Below are 19065 nucleotides of genomic sequence, written 5' to 3' on the forward strand. Positions count from 1 at the left end.
TTAAAGATATTATGTAACCATTATAGATTCTTTGAGAAGATTGTTATTTGGCTTCACGGATTATCTTCCTTCCTGCTCCTCCAGTTTAAAAGGTTACCAATTAATCAGAACAACAGCATCCACAAGGGGGAGAAAGTGAAGAATAGAAAGCTTAAAAAAAAGATAACCCCGCAACAAGGGTAAATTACCCACCCATATTGTCTGCAAGATTATAACCCCACATTAAACTACAATATTAAAAATTCTATTCACAGATAAGACTTATACTTTCTTAACTATTTTTAAAACAGCTCTGTTTGCTTTTTACATATTGTATTCCTCCACTTAGGGTTAAGAGGTATTGCGTCTGATATGTCTTTTCTGTTTTTCTTTTAGCCATCTCCCTCATCTTCCTATTTATTTACTCATAAATAAATTTAAAAAAAAAACAAAGACAAAGACAACCTCCTTCAATACCTTACAACACGCTTTTCTGATTTATAATCTGATATATACAACAGAAGGTTCTGTGCCAGTTTCAGTTTTACCAGGTTTCATGTGCTCATAGGCCTCCATCTCTCACCATGGCTATTTTGTTTTAAATCTTCCTGATGAAATTCTATTTTCAGATCCTTCACCAATCTCTTTGTCTCTATTTATTTAGAAAGAAAGCATAGCATAAAGGGGAAGACCACAATGATTTTCTATAGTAGCCTTAAGAGTCTAATTTAGCTTCTTCCTTTTCTTCAAGATGAGAGAAGAAAAGTCTTGATAAATGTTACATTTTTTCTAGGGCTGTCGATTAATCACACTTAACTCATGTTGACTCAATTAATTCAAAAAATTAAATATGATTAATCATACTATTAAACAACAGAATACCAATTGAAATGTATTAACTATTTTGGATGATTTTTACATTTTCAAATATATTGATTTATATCAACACAGAATATAAAGTGTACAGTACTTAATATTTGTTATTACAAATATTTGTACTGTAAAAATAATAAAAAGTATCTTTTAGTTCACCTCATACAAGTACTGTAGTGTGAATTCTTTATCATGAAGGTGCTACTTAAAAATGTAGAATTGTTTTTGTTTCCTAGTTGCACATCAAAACAAAACAATTTAAAACTTTAGAGCCTTAACTCAACTCAGTCCTACTTTTTGTTCAGCCTATTGCTAAGACAAACAAGTTTGTTTGCATTTACAGGAGATAATGTTGCCCGTTTCTTATTTACAGTGTCACTTGAAAGTGAGAACAGGTGTTTGCATGGCACTTTTATAGCTGGCATTGCAAGATATTTACGTGCATGATGTGTTAAATATTCACATGTCCATTCACGCTACGGACACTATTCCAGAGAACATGCCTTCATGCTGATATGCTTGTTAAAAAAAAAAGTGTTAATTACATTTCTGATTCAACTCGTAGGTAATACAATTCTTCCCCCTAGATTCTGCCATATATATCATGTGCTAGCAATTTTGGATAATGACCCAGCACATGGTCATTTTAAGAACACTTAAACAGAAGATTTTACAAAATGCAAAGAAGGTATCAATGTGAGATTTGTAAAAATAGCTATAGTATAGGTTTAAGAATCTGAAGTGCCATCCAAAATCTGAGACAGCTGAGTGTGGAACAGGCTTTCAGAAGTCATAAAAGATCAATACTCTAATGCAGAAATTATAGAAGCAAACCACGCAAAAAGAAAATCAACCCTCTGCTGGTGGCATCTGACCCAGATGATGATAATGAACATATGTTAGTCTGCTCTGCTTTGGATTTTTGAGTAGAACCCATCATCAGCACGTATGTATGTTCTCTGAAGTGGTGGTTGAAGCATGAAGGAACACATTAATCTTTAATGCATCTGACAGGTAAATGTCTTGCGACAGTGGCTATACAACAGTGCCATACAAATGCCTGTTCTCACTTTCAGATGACATTGTAAACAAGGAGAGAAGCATTCCCTCCTGCAAATTGTAACCAAACTTGATTTTCTGAGCAATTGGCCAAACAAGAAATAGGACCATATGGCCTTGTAGGTTTTAAAGTTTTACATTGTTTTACTTCTGAGTTAGGGGGAGGGAGGATTTGCACATAATTTAACATTTGTAAGTTCAACTTTCATGATAAAGAGATTGCACTACAGTACTTGTATTAAATTAATTGAAAAATACTATTTCTTTTGTTTTTACAGTGCAGGTATTTGTAATAAAAATTAAAGTAAGCACTGAACATTTTGTATTATATTCTGAAATCAATATATTGAAAATATAGAAAACCTCCAAAATATTTAAGTAAATGATATTCTATTAATAGCATAGTTGATCGTGTGATTAATATTTTTAATATTACAATTAATTTTTAAATCACATGATAGCCCAAAGTTTTGCCCCAGACAGTGAAATGAGTCTGCTCCATTTCTGACAATGGTTAGTGGTATCAGAGTTTTGGGAGCTCTACTGATTAGTATGCAAGAATTGTCATTCTTTCTTAGAATGTCTCTAAATAGGGTTTCTACAGATTATTTTAGGTTCTCATTCCACTCTGGGACTCCTTTGATCCTTAATTTGTTTTCTTGTTCTTATTTTCTCTTTAAATCATTAAACTTCAGTTTTAGATAGTTTTCCATTTTCAACTATTTCAAAACTTTTCTCTGTTACAAAAATGGTGCTTGACCAGATTCTATTTCAGTTTATTGGTGGGACTGGGTGGACCAACCCCCATAACCCCCTTCTGAAAGCTTGTGGCCTTGCCATACCCCACCCTAGAAGAAAAGGACAATAGAGAAGTTCTCCAAGGAGGCTAGAGCAGCGGAGGTGGAACCAGCCAATCAGAGGCCAGAAAGCTGAAGAACAGAGCTACAGTCAGTGTCTCTGGAGCCTTGAAGGAGTAAAGACTGGGTTACTGGCTGGCTTGGGGGCAGCAGTACCTCAGACAGCTCTGTGTGTAGAGCTATTGTGGACTGATGTTGAAACTGAGATAAGACCCTAGGGGTACGTCTAGACTACATGCCTCTTGTGACAGAGGCATGTAGATTAGGCTACCCGGCATAGGAAAATGAAGCGGTGATTTAAATAATCTAATCATAATTTAAATAATCGCAGCTTTATTTACATTTAAATGGCTGCCACGCTGAGCCGATCAGCTGTTTGTCGGCTCAGCGTGGTAGTCTGGATGCTCCGCGGTAGACATCAAAGGCATTTGTCAACCTCCCAGGTAAACCTCACCCAGGAGGCATACCTGGGAGGTCGACAAATGCCTTTGATGTCGACTGCGGAGCGTCCAGACTACCACGCTGAGCTGACAAACAGATGATTGGCTCAGCGCAGCAGCCATTTAAATTTAAATGAAGCGGCGATTATTTAAATCACCGCCTCATTTTCCTATGCCTAATCTACATGCCTCTGTCGCCAGAGGCATGTAGTCTAGACGTACCCTAAGTTAAGGATGAGAAAGCTGCCTCCAGGAGAGGAAGCCTTGGAGGCACCATTCCCTCCAAGTGGGAAAAACAGAGACTACACAGAGGGCATCGAGATGGGCCCCATTAAGGTTGTTGTGATTCTGACGAGGTGTGACTTGGCTGGAAGACTGCGTGGCCAAAAACCTTATAAAGGAGCGTGCAGGCACACTCATTTGACCAGACGGGGAAGCTCATCCTGTTACACTTGGTCAGACAGTTCTTCCATGTCTCTTTCCAAGGCCTTGTGTGCATTTAAATAGGTTTGTCAGTACAGACGTGCCTTAACAATTATACTCCCTAGTAGAGCTCATAGCACCAAAACAATTCTTTTTCAAGTTTAGCTTATGAACAGTTATACGAGTGAAAAGTTATTCAGATAGACTGACTGACCAAGCACGGGGGAAGCTCCTTCCCTGGATTTCTCGGCTGGCTGCTACTGGCTTCTCCTTAACCTAGGGAACAAGCTAGAGAGATTATAAATATGGAACTCTGTCGGAACTGGTTCACACAAAGGGTAATGAAACATGTGGAACAAATTACCACAGAGAGCAATTGAAACAGAGTATAAATTAGCTGAATAGATATTTAAATCTGTATCAAAAGGAAAGGGAACTGAGGCATATTAAGGAAACCAGAAATATGAGAAACCCCAATCAGCATGCCTGTACACTCGGATGGCTTTTTTCTGTTAAAAATTATTTTTTTTCTTTCTACCGTTTTGTCATATGATGAAATTTTCCTTTCAAAGGCATCTTAAGCTCATCAGATCTGTGTATAGTGATAATTCAAATATGACTGACAGCCTTGCCTCCAGTTTCTCCCTGAGATCATAAACACTGTTCTTTATAAGTGTTCTTTATAAGCTTGTAACTTATCTGATTTATTTGTCTTCCTCATGACACAGAGCTTATGTAAACAAGTGGAATAATTTTTCTAGTGCCTACGTCTTAACTCATCCTATTTAAGTTTCTGTTAATCCTTCTCCGTAAGTAGGAGCCATTCTAAGTCAAGATTTAACCCATCCTTGCTTTATGCAATTTAATGAAGCACATAAATCACTATAGGTTGGACATCTATTATCTGGCACCCTGACTAGTTCCAAGCCAGGGAATATGCCAGACTAGAGATGGTTCCCTGCCATAACCCCCAGCCACCGACTCTTCCAGCTGAGGGGAAGGGCGGGGGGGAGACAAAGGGACTCCCTCCAGCCCCTGCTGGGCTTCCTGCTGAGTCGCTGATCCCGCTGCTGCTGCCCCACCCAGACTGCCTGCTGGGCCCCAACAGCCTGTGCTCCCATAGGCTCCTGCCCCGCGCCACCACAGTCTGCCGAGGGCTGGCTCTGGCCTTGGTCAGGCTGCCAGGGTCTTGGCTCCGGTCCCAGCTCTGTGGCAGCCTGTGGGCTCCAGCCCTGCTTTCACGGGCTGTTTGGGGCTCCGGCTCCATGCTGACGTGGCCTGCTGGAGCTTTCTGGAGTCCTGGACCCAGTCCCTTAGCTGCAGGCTGCCGAGTGTGTGGGCTCCTGCCCAATGGCAGCCCACAGACCCTGGCCCTGCATCCAGGGGCTGCCTGGGGCTCTAATCCATGCTGCTCGGGGCTGCTGCCAGTCCCAGCCTTGGTCCTACTTCCACAGGCTGCCCGGGGCTCTGGCCCCTGCCCTGCACTGCCATGGGCTGTTTCCGGCCCGATCCTGCACTGCTGGGGGCTGCCCTGACCTGATCCCAGTGCTGCAGGCTGTTGGGGGCGGTAACCAGCTCCTGCCTCGTCCTGCTGCTTCAACCCAAACCCTCCTGAATGGCCCTCCTACCACTAGGCTACCGGGGTTCTCTGATCAAGGAACATCTGTAGTTCTGATGTTGCTGGACCAGACAATTCGAGTTTTGAGAGGTGCAACCTGTACTTAAGATGAACAGCATTTGGACCATTTTCATATAGTGTATTCCTGATAGTTATTTTATTTAGGAAGCACACATTTGCATTATCTGACTTTAAAAAAAGACTGCAGACAATAAGACTGGGGCCAGAGCATGCAGAGAGCTTGCCTTGGTCCTGCTGAGCTGTTGACTGGGAGCCACTAAGTAAATGCCACCCAGCCAGAGGCTACACCCAAACTTCCTGCCCCAGGTCAGAAATTCCTCCCTCACCCAAACTTCCTCACAGACCCCATCTCTCCCCCACACTGCAACTCTCTTCTAGACCCTGCCCCAGCCCTGAAGCCCATTCCTGCAGCTTGAAACCCTTAGCTCCAGCCCAGAGGCCACTCCTACACTCTAAGCTCCTCGTACCCTGCCCCAACCCAGAGCCCACACCCCACTTTCTGAGTCCTCATCCCCTCCGCCACCCCAACCCCCTGTCCTTGTCTTCTTTTTTAGCAGTATTCCTCAGGCAGAAGGAGTATTGCTGGAAATGGTAACATCTTTCAAAATGGTAAATAGTTTTAGTGGGTCCACTAAACCAGTGACTATAACTCTAAATAATGCTTATGGCACACTAAGAAGAATATATCCACTTTGCTGCTGCAGTGTAATATCCATAGCCATCAATCACCACAGCCATGACCCTAAGTCAGCAATCCATCCTATTCAGCAAAGCACGATGCATGTGCCTTAACTTTAAGACAGGTACTGAAGTCTCACTGAATTCATTGGGATTTTAGCATGTGTTTAAATGCTTTGCTCAACAGGAATGGACGTAAGCCTACTCTTAAAAAGCTTCACTGAGATAGGGCCTACAACCTTCATAGAAACGAAGGTTACTCACCTAGTGCAGTAACTGGAGTTCTTCGAAATGGTGTCTCCAGGGATGCGCCACGCTTGGTCTTGGTGCCGTCCCGGCACCTGGATCGGAGATTTTGCAGCAGTCCCTAATGGGCCATGCATGCACAGCACGAACCAGCGCGCACCGTGCCAGTCATCACCGCGCATGCGCAGCTTGAACCCTCCAGTTCCTTCTCCACCCCGCAGGTCCCCAGGTACGAAGCAGAGGGGAGGAGGGTGGGTCATGGAGCATCCATGGGGACACCATCTCGAAGAACTACAGTTGGTGCACAAGGTGAGTATCCTTCGTTTCTTCTTTGAGAGGCCCCCGTGGATGCTCCACACTTGGTGATTAACAAGCGGTTTTGCCCTTTCATGGCTGGGGCGTTAGAATGTTATGGAAAGCAGATGATTGTACTGCTGAGCCCGCTGCGGTGTGCCAGTGCTGACTGCAGAGGGAAGTGCATAGTGCTTGGCAAAAGTAATTTGCGATGCTCGAGTGGCTGCCTTGCAAATGTTAGTGGCACGTTGCATAGGAACACTGTGGAAGCAGATATGGCCCTGGTGGAATGAGCTGTCAAGCGTAATGGTGGCTGTAGGCCCTTGAGTGTGTAAGCAATTTTTATTCAGTCTGTGATGCATTTCCACAGCCTCAGTTTCGATATGTGGTGCCCCTTAACTTGGTTGGCAAAGGCGAGGAATAGGCGAGGTGGTTGTCTGAAGGGCCTAGTTCTTTCTAGATAAAAAGACAACATTCGTCAACCATGGAGGGCATGCATGGCAGACTCCAGTGCGTTTGTTTCCATGTGGCTTTGGGAAGAACACAGGTAGGTTTACTGATTTGTTTATATGGAATGATGAAGGAACATTTGGTAGGTATTTTGGATGTGTATGAAGGGTAACCCCGTCATCGTGAAATACTATGAAGGGTGGGTCAGCCATGAATGCAGCTATGTCCCTGACGCACGGCAACCAGGAATGCAACCTTCATGGAGAGGCCTGAAAGGGAGCAAGAGACAAGGGGCTCAAAAGGCAGCCTGGTCAAGGCTTGCAGTACTAGCCCAAGATCCCAGGCAGGCACTGGTTGTATAATATCAGGATGTAAAAGATGCATTCCTTTGAGAAACCTTTTGGAGATAGGGTGAGTAAATATGGAGCGGCCGTCAATTTTGCAATGGAAGGCTGTAATGGCTGCTAGGTGTACCTTGATGGAACTAAAGGAGAGCGATGATTGCTTTAAGATAAGTAGATAATCAAGGATGAAGGACATGGGTGTTCAGCTTTCCTCCTGCCCCTTTGATGTACATCATGTTGAGAATCACTTCCACTTGTAAGTGTAGGAGGCATGGGTAGAGTCCTTATGGCTGTGGATGAGGACTGTTTGAACCTGTTCTGGGAAGTCTAGTTCTAGGTGGGAGAGCCACAAAGGAGCTATGCTGTTAGATGTAGCTTGCATTGATCCGGGTAGGATTGCATTGTCTGCCCCAGAATGATTAGATTGAGTTGGAGAGGGAGATTGATTAGTTTGCAGATCGACATCCTGAGCAGGAAGGGATACCACAGTTGTCTTAGCCGGGCGGAGGCGATCAGGATGACTGTGGACTGTCTGTCCTGATCTTCTGAATGACCCTGACCAGAAATGGTATGGGGGGAGGGGGCAGTAAGGCATAAGTGAGGTCCTGAGTCTATTGGATCAGGAAGGCATCCCCAAGAGACCCTGTCCCTATGCCCACTCTTGAGCAAACTGAGACACCTAGTATGTGAACTGCAGAGAGGTGGATATTGGGTCTTCAGTGCAAAGGGATGGAGATCTGGTCCCTCCCTGTCTGTTGATGTAGAAGACACAGGCAATGCTGTCGCTGGGAACATGGACATAATTGTTGGCAAAGGAAGGCAGGAAATGTCTCCAAGCATTGTGTACGGGACACAATTCTTGTGTGCGTGTGTGGGTGTGTGTAATTCTTATGATATATGTGTAAAGACATCTCTGGGGTTGACCAGAGGACTTGGGCAGTCTGATCTCGGAAATGAGCACCCCATCTGGTGAGGGAGGCATCACTGTAATCGTGTATAAGGGAAAAGGCTGGAGGAAGGTGACACCTGTGAAAAGATTGGCTGATGTGGTCCACCAAAGGAGTGATGTTTTGACCTCATGTGGTATTGTGAGCGACAGTGACATAGGGTATTTCTGAGACTCGGATGGCTCTGGAAAACTAAACTTGGTAGCACATGTGAAGTCAAGCATGCAGTACTACGAATGTTGTGGCCACCATGTGGCCAAGAAGTTGTAGACAATTCTTGGCTGTAGTACGAGAGGCAAGGTAGATTTTTGTGGCTAGAGTCTGAATGACGAGGAATCTTTCTTGAGGTAGATAGGCTCGAGCAGTCGTGGAATCTAGGTGTGCCATGATGAATTGTATGTTCTGGGAAGGGTGAATGGAAGACTTTTCCCAGTTTATTTGAAGGCATAAATTTTGAAAGCATTGTATGGTCCTTGCTGTTACACGTGCTGATTCCGTCTGCAGCGACGCCTTGAGAAGGCAGTTGTTGAGATAGGGGAATATGATTATTCCCATGGAGTGAAGATGCCATGTGACTACGGTGAGAACCTTGGAGAAAACCTGAGGGGCTGTGGACAGACCAACGGGCAGTACTCAGTACTGGTAGTGGTCCTGACCTACCATGAATCTCAGGAATTTTCTGTGAGCAGGGTGGATCAGGATATGAAAGTATGCATCCTGGAGGTCGAGGGCTAAAAACCAATTGCCTCATTGCAATGCTGGGATAATGGTGGATAGAGTAACCATGCGAAAATGGTGCATTTTGAAGAATCTGTTCAGTTTGCATAGATCCAGAATCAGCCTTCAGCCTCCTGATTTCTTTTGAATTAGAAGGTAGTGGGAATAGAAATCCATGCCTCTGTGCTCCTGGCTCTATGGCTCCTAGATCCAATAGATGAAGCATCTCTTGTCGTAGCAGAGCGTCATGGAAGGGATCCCTGAAGAGGGACAGGGTAGGTGGGTGGATAAGAGTCTTGGGGAGGAATGGGATGGTGTAATCAGACAGGATAATGTCAAGCACCCATCTGTCTGAGGTGATGTAAGCCCATTGGTGGTAGAATGGGCGAAGCCCATTTTGGAAGGTTTGTATGGTCATTCTCTGCATTTAAATTTGTAGGGGATTTTCTAGGCAATCGACCAAGCGTTCAAATTCTCTTGTTGGCCGGGGGGAAGAGGGGAGGAGGGCTGAGGGGCTGAGCCCGAAGACTGTTTTAGTCTCTGAGGCTGGGCTCTAATTCTATTAGGATTGTTATCCTGCCATTGATTAAGATGGGAAGCGTGGCCACTGGTATGGTTGATACCAATACTGTCGCTGACTGTTGGCAGGCGTATGTATGCCCAATGTGCGGAGAGTGGCACAGGAATCTTTCATTGTGCTGAGGACTTCATTGATCTTGGCCGCAAACAGCTTTTCTTAATCACACGGCAGGTCTTTTACCATGGATTAGATCTCAAGGGAGAGGTAGATACGCTGGAGGACAGCGATAGGGTCCAGAGTGACCTGGACAGATTAGAGGATTAGGCCAAAAGAAATCTGATGAGGTTCAACAAGGACAAGTATAGAGTCCTGCACTTGGGATGGAAGAATCCCAAGCATTGTTACAGGCTGGGGACCGAATGGCTAGGTAGCAGTTCTGCAGAAAAGGACCTAGCGATTACATTGGATGAGAAGCTGGATATGAGTCAACAGTGTGCCCTTGTAGCCAAGAAGGCTAATGGCATATTAGGGTGCATTAGGAGGAGCACTGCCAGCAGATCCAGAGAAGTGATTATTCTCCTTTATTCGGCTTTGGTGAGGCCACATCTGGAGTATTGTGTCCAGTTCTGGGCCCCACTATAGAAAGGATGTGGACGCATTAGAGAGAGTCCAGTGGAGGGCGACCAAAATGATTTGGGGGCTGGAGGACATGACCTATGAGGAGAGACTGAGGGATTTGGGTTTGTTTAGTCTGCAGAAGAGAAGAGTGAGGGGGGATTGGATAGCAGCCTTCAACTTCCTGAAGGGAAGTTCCAAAGAGGACGGAGAAAGGTTGTTCATAGTAGTGACAGACAGCAGAACAAGGAGCAATTGTCTCAAGTTACAGTGGGAGAGATCTAGGTTGGATATTAGGAAAAACTATTTCACTAGGAGGGTAGTGAAGCACTGGAATGGGTTACCTAGGGAGGTGGTAGAATCTCCATCCCTAGAGGTTTTTAAATCTCGTCTTGACAAAGCCCTGGCTGGGTTGATTTAGTTGGGATTGGTCCTGCCTTGGGCAGGAGGCTGGGACTTGATGACTTCCCACTCTATGATTTTATGATTCTCAGGGTAGGAATGTAGCTAGGGGGGTCTGTGCTTCACAATGGCAGTGGCTGTTGTTCTAGCGGCAGTGTCGGCAGCTTTAGAAATGGTATGGCGGTGAATTGAGGACTCTTTGCCTTAGAGATATCATCGGCAAACTCCATGAATTTGGAGTAACTGCCAAAGTTGTATTTCGCTAGTAAGGCTGAATAGTTCGAGATTCTGAACTGTAAAGTTGCACTCAAATAAGTTAAGCCTCTTTGTGTCCTTATCTAGTGGAGTGGTGCAAAAGCAATGTTGTTTCGCCTGCTGGTGTGCAGCTTTCATCAACAGAGAGTTTGGTGTAGGATGAGTAAAAAGGAATTGTGAGGTATCAGTGGGTACATAGTATTTTTTGTCTACACACTTGCACGTAGGTGGGATCGATGCAGACATTTGCCAAATTGTGTTGGCTGGGTCCAAAATGGCGGCATTAATGGGAAGGGCAACTTTGTAGGAGGGAGCAGCCTAGAGTATATCGGTGAGCTCATGCTGGGGTTGCGCCACCTCCTCCGTGGCAATTTTGAGTTGGGCTGCAACTCTCTTAAAGAGTTCATTAAAATGCTCAAAATCATCAATGGCTGACAGTGGAGGAGGCTTCACTGCCTTGTCTGGTGATGAAGAAGAGTTAGTGGGCAATAATGAATCTGGGGGTGACTACTCCATTGGTTGGGGGCCTGAGGTTCTAATTGCTGCATCAATGAGGTTGTGTGAGGTATAAGGGAGGCAGCGTGTTTATAAGGGCTCGGTTGCAGGCAGTGATGTCTCCTGTATGAGCCCCAAGGACTCCAATAAGATCATTGTGCCGGATGTGGTAATGGAGGAGGCATCCAGTGGTGCCCATACCAAGAAGGAATTGTCCTTGGATCATATTGTGGCTTGTAATATTGGAGGGCTGCGTTGCAGAGAGAAGGCTTGTACCCCTTCGTCGTAGTTGCTGGAGTACTGCGATGGCACCGGGGATAGAGGATGTGATGTCGTCGGTACTGGCAAAGCATTGGTGCCGAAAAGTGGTGACTGAGGGGCAGATGTGACTGCCAAGTCAGCATTTTACATGTATGGTAATGGTGCCACTAGGATTGGTGCTGGAGTTTGTAGAGTATGTCTGTACGGTACTAACGGTGTGTTCAGCATGAATGGCAGAGATCACTGGTATGTTGGCAGTACCAAGTATATGACCAGTGCTGCTGCTCTGGTAGGTGCGGAGGAAGTGGTTGGTGCCATAGAGTGTGGTGCCAAAAGTGGTGTTGGTGCTGTAGTCATCAGAACCAATGGAGTTGTTGGTACTGGTAGTGCTAGAGCTGGTACCGATGTAGAAGATGGTTTGTACTGGTACAGTCTTAGGGCGATGTTACAGCCCTTTGCTGTTGATGCTGCCGGCAGCTAATGGTGCCTAAATGCCTGAGGTACCTGGCATGTCGTAAGTGCCAGGGACCTCGGTGCCGATGGTTTGGGCCTTCTTGCCCTTAGGGGAGCCTGGATGTGAGCCCTCCCTGGGCTACCTTCCTGGATCTGAAGCCAGGTGTGCCTTTTTTTCCATCAAGATCCATTTCAGGTGAAGGGCCCTGTCCCTGCGAGTCCTGGCCTTGAGTTTCGCACAGTGAGGACAATCTTGCAATGAATGGTGCTCTCCTAAACATCTGATGCATTGCGAGTGACCATCAGATTTAGGTATTGCATCTTTGCAAGAGGTGCACCGTTTAAAACCCGGAAAGCCGGGCATGACAAAAATCTTTTTTTTTTTAAACTACAACTAACTACCAACAATGTGAAAATAACAACAATTAACAGCTAATAACAGTTGCAGAGTGAGAGTAAGGCAGAGAACCGAGGCTATGTCTAGACTGCAGGCTTCTTTCGAAAGAGGCTCTTTCGAAAGCATCTTTCGAAAGAGCCTCTTTCGAAAGATCGCGTCTAGACTGCAGGCGGATCTTTCGAAAGAGCAATCCGCTTTTTCGAAAGAGAGCACCCAGCGAGACTGGATGCTCTCTTTCGAGGAAGCCCTATTTACATTGAAGAACGCCTTCTTTCGAAAGAGGAACTTTCGAAAGAAGGCGTTCTTCCTCGTGAAACGAGGTTTACCGCCATCGAAAGAAAAGCCGCGTTCTTTCAAAATAATTTCGAAAGAACGCGGCTTGAGTCTGGACGTAGGGGAAGTTTTTTCGGGAAAAGGCTACTTTTCCCGAAAAAACCCCTGAGTCTGGACACAGCCTGAGGAGCTCCATCTCAGCCTGGGCGGCTGAGAAGGACCTGGAGGGTTCGGACTTTGCATGTCCGGTGCCGACTGGCATAGTGTGTGCTGGTTTGTGCTGCCCATGCGTGGCCTGGCAGAGACTGCTGCAAAATCTCTAATCCAGGCGCTGGGACGGCACCAAGAACAAGCGTGGAGCATCCCCGGGGACCTCTTGAAGAAGAATCATAGAACACTAGAACTGGAAGGGACCTCGAGAGATCATCAAGTCAAGTCCCCTGCCAGGACCAAGCACTGTCTAGATCATCCCTGATAGATGTCTATGAAAGCTGCTCTTAAATATCTCCAGTGATGGAGATTCCACAGCCTCCCTAGGCAATTTATTCCAGTGTTTAACCACACTGACAGTTAGGAAGTTTTTCCTAATGTCCAACCTAAACCTCACTTCCTGCAATTTAAGCCCATTGCTTCTTAGAATTGTAGACTCAAAAGGTTGGAAGACACCTCAAGAGGTCATCGAGTCCAACCTCCTGCCCAAAGCAGAACTAACTCCAACTAATTTATCGATGCCAGGGCTTTGTCAAGCTGGGACTTAAAAATCATTATGGATGGAGATTCTACCACCTCCCTAGGTAACCCATTCTAGTGCTTTACCACCTTCCTTATAAAATAGTTTTTCATAATATCCAACCTAGACCTCTCCCATTGCTACTTGAGACCATTGCTTCCTGTTCTGTCATCTGATCTGTCCCTACTGAGAACAGCCTCTCTCCATCCTTTCTGGAACTCCCCTTCAGCTAGCTGAAGGCTGCTATCTCACTTCTTACTTGCTCCTCTTGCTCCAGACTGCTTATATTCAAATTCAAATGCCCTTCCAAATGGCTGCCATCTTGAAAACCTGCTCCATCACACCAGATGGTGAAAGGATGAGTAGAAGAGAAATTTGCAACAAGAGGGTCACCAACAGAAGCAGAAGAGGGCCCATTACTGGTGACACTGTATGTAAGTGTATCTCAAATCCCCTAGTTATCTCTCGCTTGTGTTGCCAGCTGCAAGATACTGGCTTCTAACTACAAGAGCTTCTGGCTGTCTAAGAGATGGTTACACTGAGTGACAGCAGTCAGATAGCTCATAAGAGCCATCTGGCAGTTGGTTACCATCTTACAGCTGCCAGCTCCTTGGAACCTCAAAACTGACTCTAAACCTTCCCTGTTTGTGTGCTGAAGGATATAGGTTGGCAAGAGAGAGGGAGTCTGTATGTTTGAATTTTTGTACAAGCATCATTTAAAATTATTCCTCTATCCCACATACTGTTAATTTCTTTTAACTGTGAAACAGCTAATAAAATACATGAGTTTTGCATTTCCTCTTTCAAAAAACTGGCCAACCCTCATAATGTTAATACAACTGTAGAGTTTCTGAGGTCGTGGTTTTTTTTAAATTGTATCATGAAAACAATGAAAATCTGTGCACCCATGAATTTTCTCATCTTCAGTATGGTGATTATCTCCCATTACTGTGAATGGGGCTGAAGCCAGCAAGATGTCTGTCAGGTCTATAGTCTAGCTGCATATGAAAACAAGCCTGTCCCTAATAAAGTGGGCTGTCACCTCCCACTGTTTCCAGACTGAATCCAGGCCACAAATAAAATAGCTGCCACTGTCTGGTTCAGGAGGCTAGACAGGACACAGGGACTTGTGAGGAGCAGCTAAGATCCTCAAAGGTGTAGGGGAGGGGAAGGCGACAGGGTGGGAGGGAGCAGGAAGCAGATTTAGGGAATGGGGTAAAGTGGGATATGTGCAGGCATGAAGAAGGGGTTATGGCTGAAGGGGTCTGGAGCAGGGGGAAGTAGGACCAGCATGGGGTGGATAATCCAGTCTCAGTCAGAAAAGTTTGTGAGAGAAGTCTGGGAAGTGCTGCTTCTTGCATTTCACTGTGACATTATCGCTTATATGTATAGATCTTTGCATTAGAACACTGTCAGTTATGGAATATTACGAGTACTTACAATATTTATTTTAAAAATATTTAATCAAGAGAGATTATGTAACACCGTGCTTCCCAAGGATTCTGGTTACTGGTCTGCTGCTTGTTAGTTAACATTGAGTTATTTCATACTTATTTGTAAATATGACCTCTTATTGCATTACCAGATAAGGAGATGCATATTTCTCTCTCCTCTTGTAAACAATGTATAATGTTAATTTTTGTTTAAGACCCCCCCTTCTCCTTCTCCTGACACATTCATCTGCACACTGTTCAGCTAACTTCAGAAAGCAGAAATTAAAGATCTTTAATATATATATATATATATATATATATATATATATATATATATATATATATATATATATATATATATATATATATATATAAAATCAGTGACTCATCAACCCTAAACAGTATTATAAGTTCTATATGTCAGTGTGAGTCATGATACATTATTAGGGTTACCAGGTAGGTTTAGAAAAAATACCGGACACACTTGATTTGGGGGGGCGGGGAGGAGACCGGAAGTGGTGGGGCAGCACAGCTGGCCACAGGAGTGGGGGCGGGGGGTGGGGCTGGTGGGCAGGGCAGCATGGCTGGCCAGAGGAGATGGGGGGGGGGTTGGGGCAGCGCAGCTAGCTGGGGGACATGGGAGGGGCCGGGGGGCGGGACTGGCGGGCGGGAGGGTCGGGGCAGCGTGGCTGGCCCAGGGAGATGGGGAGGAGAAGAACCAGCAGGAAGCAGGGATGGTCAGGAGGGGGTTGGGGGCAGTGGAGCTGCTCAGGAAGGGTTGGGGGAAGCGGGGGTGGAGGGGGCAAGACTGACCCGGGCACATACAGATCCCGGGGTGCTGTCAGTCCCGCGCAGAATCCGGAGAAACGCAAATGAGTCCAGCTGCGGCTCCACCACGCGCTCAGGAACAGGGACGGGGCTTTTCCTCCTCCCCAAGGCGTAAGACGCAGCCAGAGCTCCCAGCGCCGATTGTGCCCTGCCTCCCAGCCACTTCCCCTCCCCCCACCAGGCTTCCGTCTGGCGCCCAGCCAGAAATCCAGGAAACACCCGACACTGCACATGTCCAGTATTTTCTGGATTTTTTTTACCGGACAGAGGGCCCAAAAACCAGACTGTCCAGTAGAATACCGGACACCTGGCAACCTTATACATTATACGTGATACAATTAGTTCAATGATTCTCAAGCTACTTGCCAGCCAGTCTTTCTTTTATCAAAGAAAATAAACTCGAAGGGGAGAGAAACAGAATAATAATAGGAAATGAATGTCAGTTCCTCTATCTTAAGGTTGTGTCCAAGTCAGAGAGAGGTGTCCATTTTTGTGTGCATTAAAGGCTCTTTTCATCTGGAAATCATCACAGACTTTGGTAGAGAAATAGAGGAGACATGAGACGACACTAAAAACATGACCTGATTGTTCTCCAAAATCCGAGTTGGTCTTTTTTTCAATCTCATGATTTTTGATCATCCTGAGGGTGGCAATACTTCAGAGCCCAGTTCCACTTCCAGAGGCAGAAGGAAAATATATATATATTTTCCAAGATGTCTCCATCTTCTCACTCTGTTGTGTGTGAATGCATATGAATGTAACACATTATAAATGTAAGGGTGACTGCATGTTGCTCTTTACATTTTCCAGTTTTCTTTCCATAAGCCAAAGACAAAGATGGTTGCCATGCAGTTTTTACACAAATTCTCAGCTAGAATTGGTTTTCTCAAGCTGATCTGGGGGGTGGGAGGGGAAGCATTGTTCCTCAAAATTTTGTCAGACACCCAACCCGAAATATTTAGTGTGTCCTTTCTTCCATGTAAAAGCAACAGAGAAAAAAGCCAGAGTGCCATTTTATGTATTTCCTAGGAGAGTATATAAATAAAGTACCAGAAGCAGCTCCTGAGTATTAGAGAAATATCTGTCAGTGGGAAACTAACTGTAGTAAGTATAAAATAACAAGATTTGTTCAGAATCTTCAGATTTAGCTTCCTATTATTTAAGATGACTGCAGTCTAGGGGCCCTGCAGTATTTCCGTCACATGTCCAATAAACAAACTAAACATAATACGACTCCTTAAAGGAACAAACTCAGAATCAGCCAAAATAAGTTTTGAAAGCCATTTAGGATTTCATACTACTGTTGTTGCCTTAGGCTGTGTCCAGACTCCATGCCTCCGTCGACGGAGGCATGTAGATTAGCCAGCTCGGAAGAGGGAAATGAAGCCGCGATTAAAATAATCGCGGCTTCATTTAAATTTAAATGGCTGCCCCGATCTGCCGATCAGCTGTTTGTCGGCAGATCGGGAGAGTCTGGACGCGATGCCCCGACAAAGAAGCCTTTCTTCATCGACACAGGTAAGCCTCGTGAAACCAGGTTTACCTGTGTCGATGAAGAAAGGCTTCTTTGTCGGGGCATCGCGTCCAGACTCTCCCGATCTGCCGACAAACAGCTGATCGGCAGATCGGGGCAGCCATTTAAATTTAAATGAAGCCGCGATTATTTTAATCGCGGCTTCATTTCCCTCTTCCGAGCTGGCTAATCTACATGCCTCCGTCGACGGAGGCATGGAGTCTGGACACAGCCTTACATTTGGACAGTACAGGAACTGGTCAAATGGCAGCATCACATCACTTGAGAACTTGGCACCTTGCCTGCACCCATGTAGTTGTTTTGAGACCACTTGAATCATGTTGCTTTTAATATTTTTCTCTCTATTTTAATATATAAAATATCAATCAGCATTAATGTTCTTATTCCCATGCTATAGGCTTTTGGCAGCACATACAGAGATTAATGACAGCTCTGGGTCTGTTCCAGTGGATTATTTAAAAAAAAAAACCTGTGATGATAAAACAGCTGTGTTTAAGTAGTTATAACATCCAATCAGGCACTTTTGAGATTTTGGCTGCTTCCTCATTTTACAGTCCCATGGTTGGCAAAAACAAACACACATACACACACAAATGTAGTTAATACTTATGTTTCACAATGTGCCAAACACATTACTGTGTGTACCGATTTATTACACTCTATACCTTTTCAGGATACCGTTTTAACTTATTTGAGCACTAGTCCACAAGTGTCCATTTAAAAAAATCTCAGACTGTAACAATGACTGAAATGGTCTCTCATTAATACTTACCTACAATTTACTGTAAAAAGGAAAAAGCAGCAAAGTGACTACATAAATTGTCAAGTATTTTTCTTCCATACTAAACTGCTGCTACATATATTTTTGGAGCTCCTAACAACTGTGCTGAATAAAGGACATCAAATTATGCCTAGAAATGTGATACACATTTTCATTTCACACTCCATCAACTTTTACAACAGGAGCTCCATGAGATGTAAGAGAAAACTTGGCAAGCTGCCGTATTTGCCAAAGTATAAAATACAGGATCAAGTTACCTTTAAGAAAAGAAAAAAAGTTTTATTTTCTCTGCATGACTAAATCAGCAGTCTTGCCTCTATCGAGTATGTTAGAAGTATACAATACTTCTCTCCCCTGGTGAAATTTGAACTTCTGGAAAGATATACATGGAGGTATTTTAATACCCACTTAAAATTAATGTATTATATATTACAAATATTTTGGTAAAGAAAAATATTCAGTTCCTTCCTAAAGTTTACTAGGCTAGAAATATACTGGATTATATAATCACTGGTGTTAAAAATCTTTTCACTGCTAATAATTTCTTTCCTTATCTTACATCCAGAAACAAGAAACAAACTTATTGTCTTTACAGGGAAAAAAAAAGCAATGTGCATCAGCAAAAACATCTTTAAAATTCAGATTTCAAACTGTCAGATTAAAACTTCATGCATACATAAAAAGTGATCTATAAATGAAAACAGAAACATAGTCTGGAATCATTATGCTTGAACAGCTGCTGTTTTACTAGTGTACTAAAGCAGAAAATGTCTTATACTCACCTCTGTTATACCAGAAACCTCTCCTTTTTCTAATGGTTTGGTGATGGATGGAGTGAACACATTGGCATCTGACACTGGCCGCCCCTTCATAAAATGTTTTCCTGCTTCGTAAATGTCCACTTCTACCATTTTACCCATGAATTCAGGGTCCTTTGGCACGAGAACCTTTAAAAGAAATTGTTCAAATGGTACAGACATATTTCCTATGTTGAGTAGGACTCAAGTCACAACAGATTTCATTCAGAAACCAGAATTCTGGTGAAAGATCAGTGTGAAACCTGAAAAACTCAAATCTTGTTCACCTATATGCCCTACTTCTCCCTAAAATACCTGTTGGATAATATCTCCTATTTGTAACCA

General features: G+C 44.3%; 1 protein-coding gene across 13 annotated transcripts in view; it reads right to left on the reverse strand.

The window, feature by feature from the left end:
• CDKAL1 (CDKAL1 threonylcarbamoyladenosine tRNA methylthiotransferase) overlaps positions 1 to 19065 on the reverse strand; it is a 572751-nt gene that overhangs the window by 21850 nt on the left and 531836 nt on the right. For 9 of the 13 annotated variants that reach the window (XM_006121835.4, XM_075921165.1, XM_006121831.4 and 6 more), the window contains one exon: positions 18706 to 18870. In XM_006121835.4, coding sequence (XP_006121897.2) covers positions 18706 to 18870 — 165 coding nt within the window. Of the gene's footprint in view, positions 1 to 615; positions 632 to 3845; positions 3920 to 18156; positions 18181 to 18705; positions 18871 to 19065 lie in introns of those variants that run through there. The other 4 variants (XM_075921161.1, XM_075921160.1, XM_075921162.1 and 1 more) reach the window with 4 other exon arrangements.

This window comes from Pelodiscus sinensis, chromosome 2 (assembly GCF_049634645.1).
Source record: "Pelodiscus sinensis isolate JC-2024 chromosome 2, ASM4963464v1, whole genome shotgun sequence".
Taxonomy (NCBI): Eukaryota; Metazoa; Chordata; order Testudines; family Trionychidae; genus Pelodiscus; species Pelodiscus sinensis.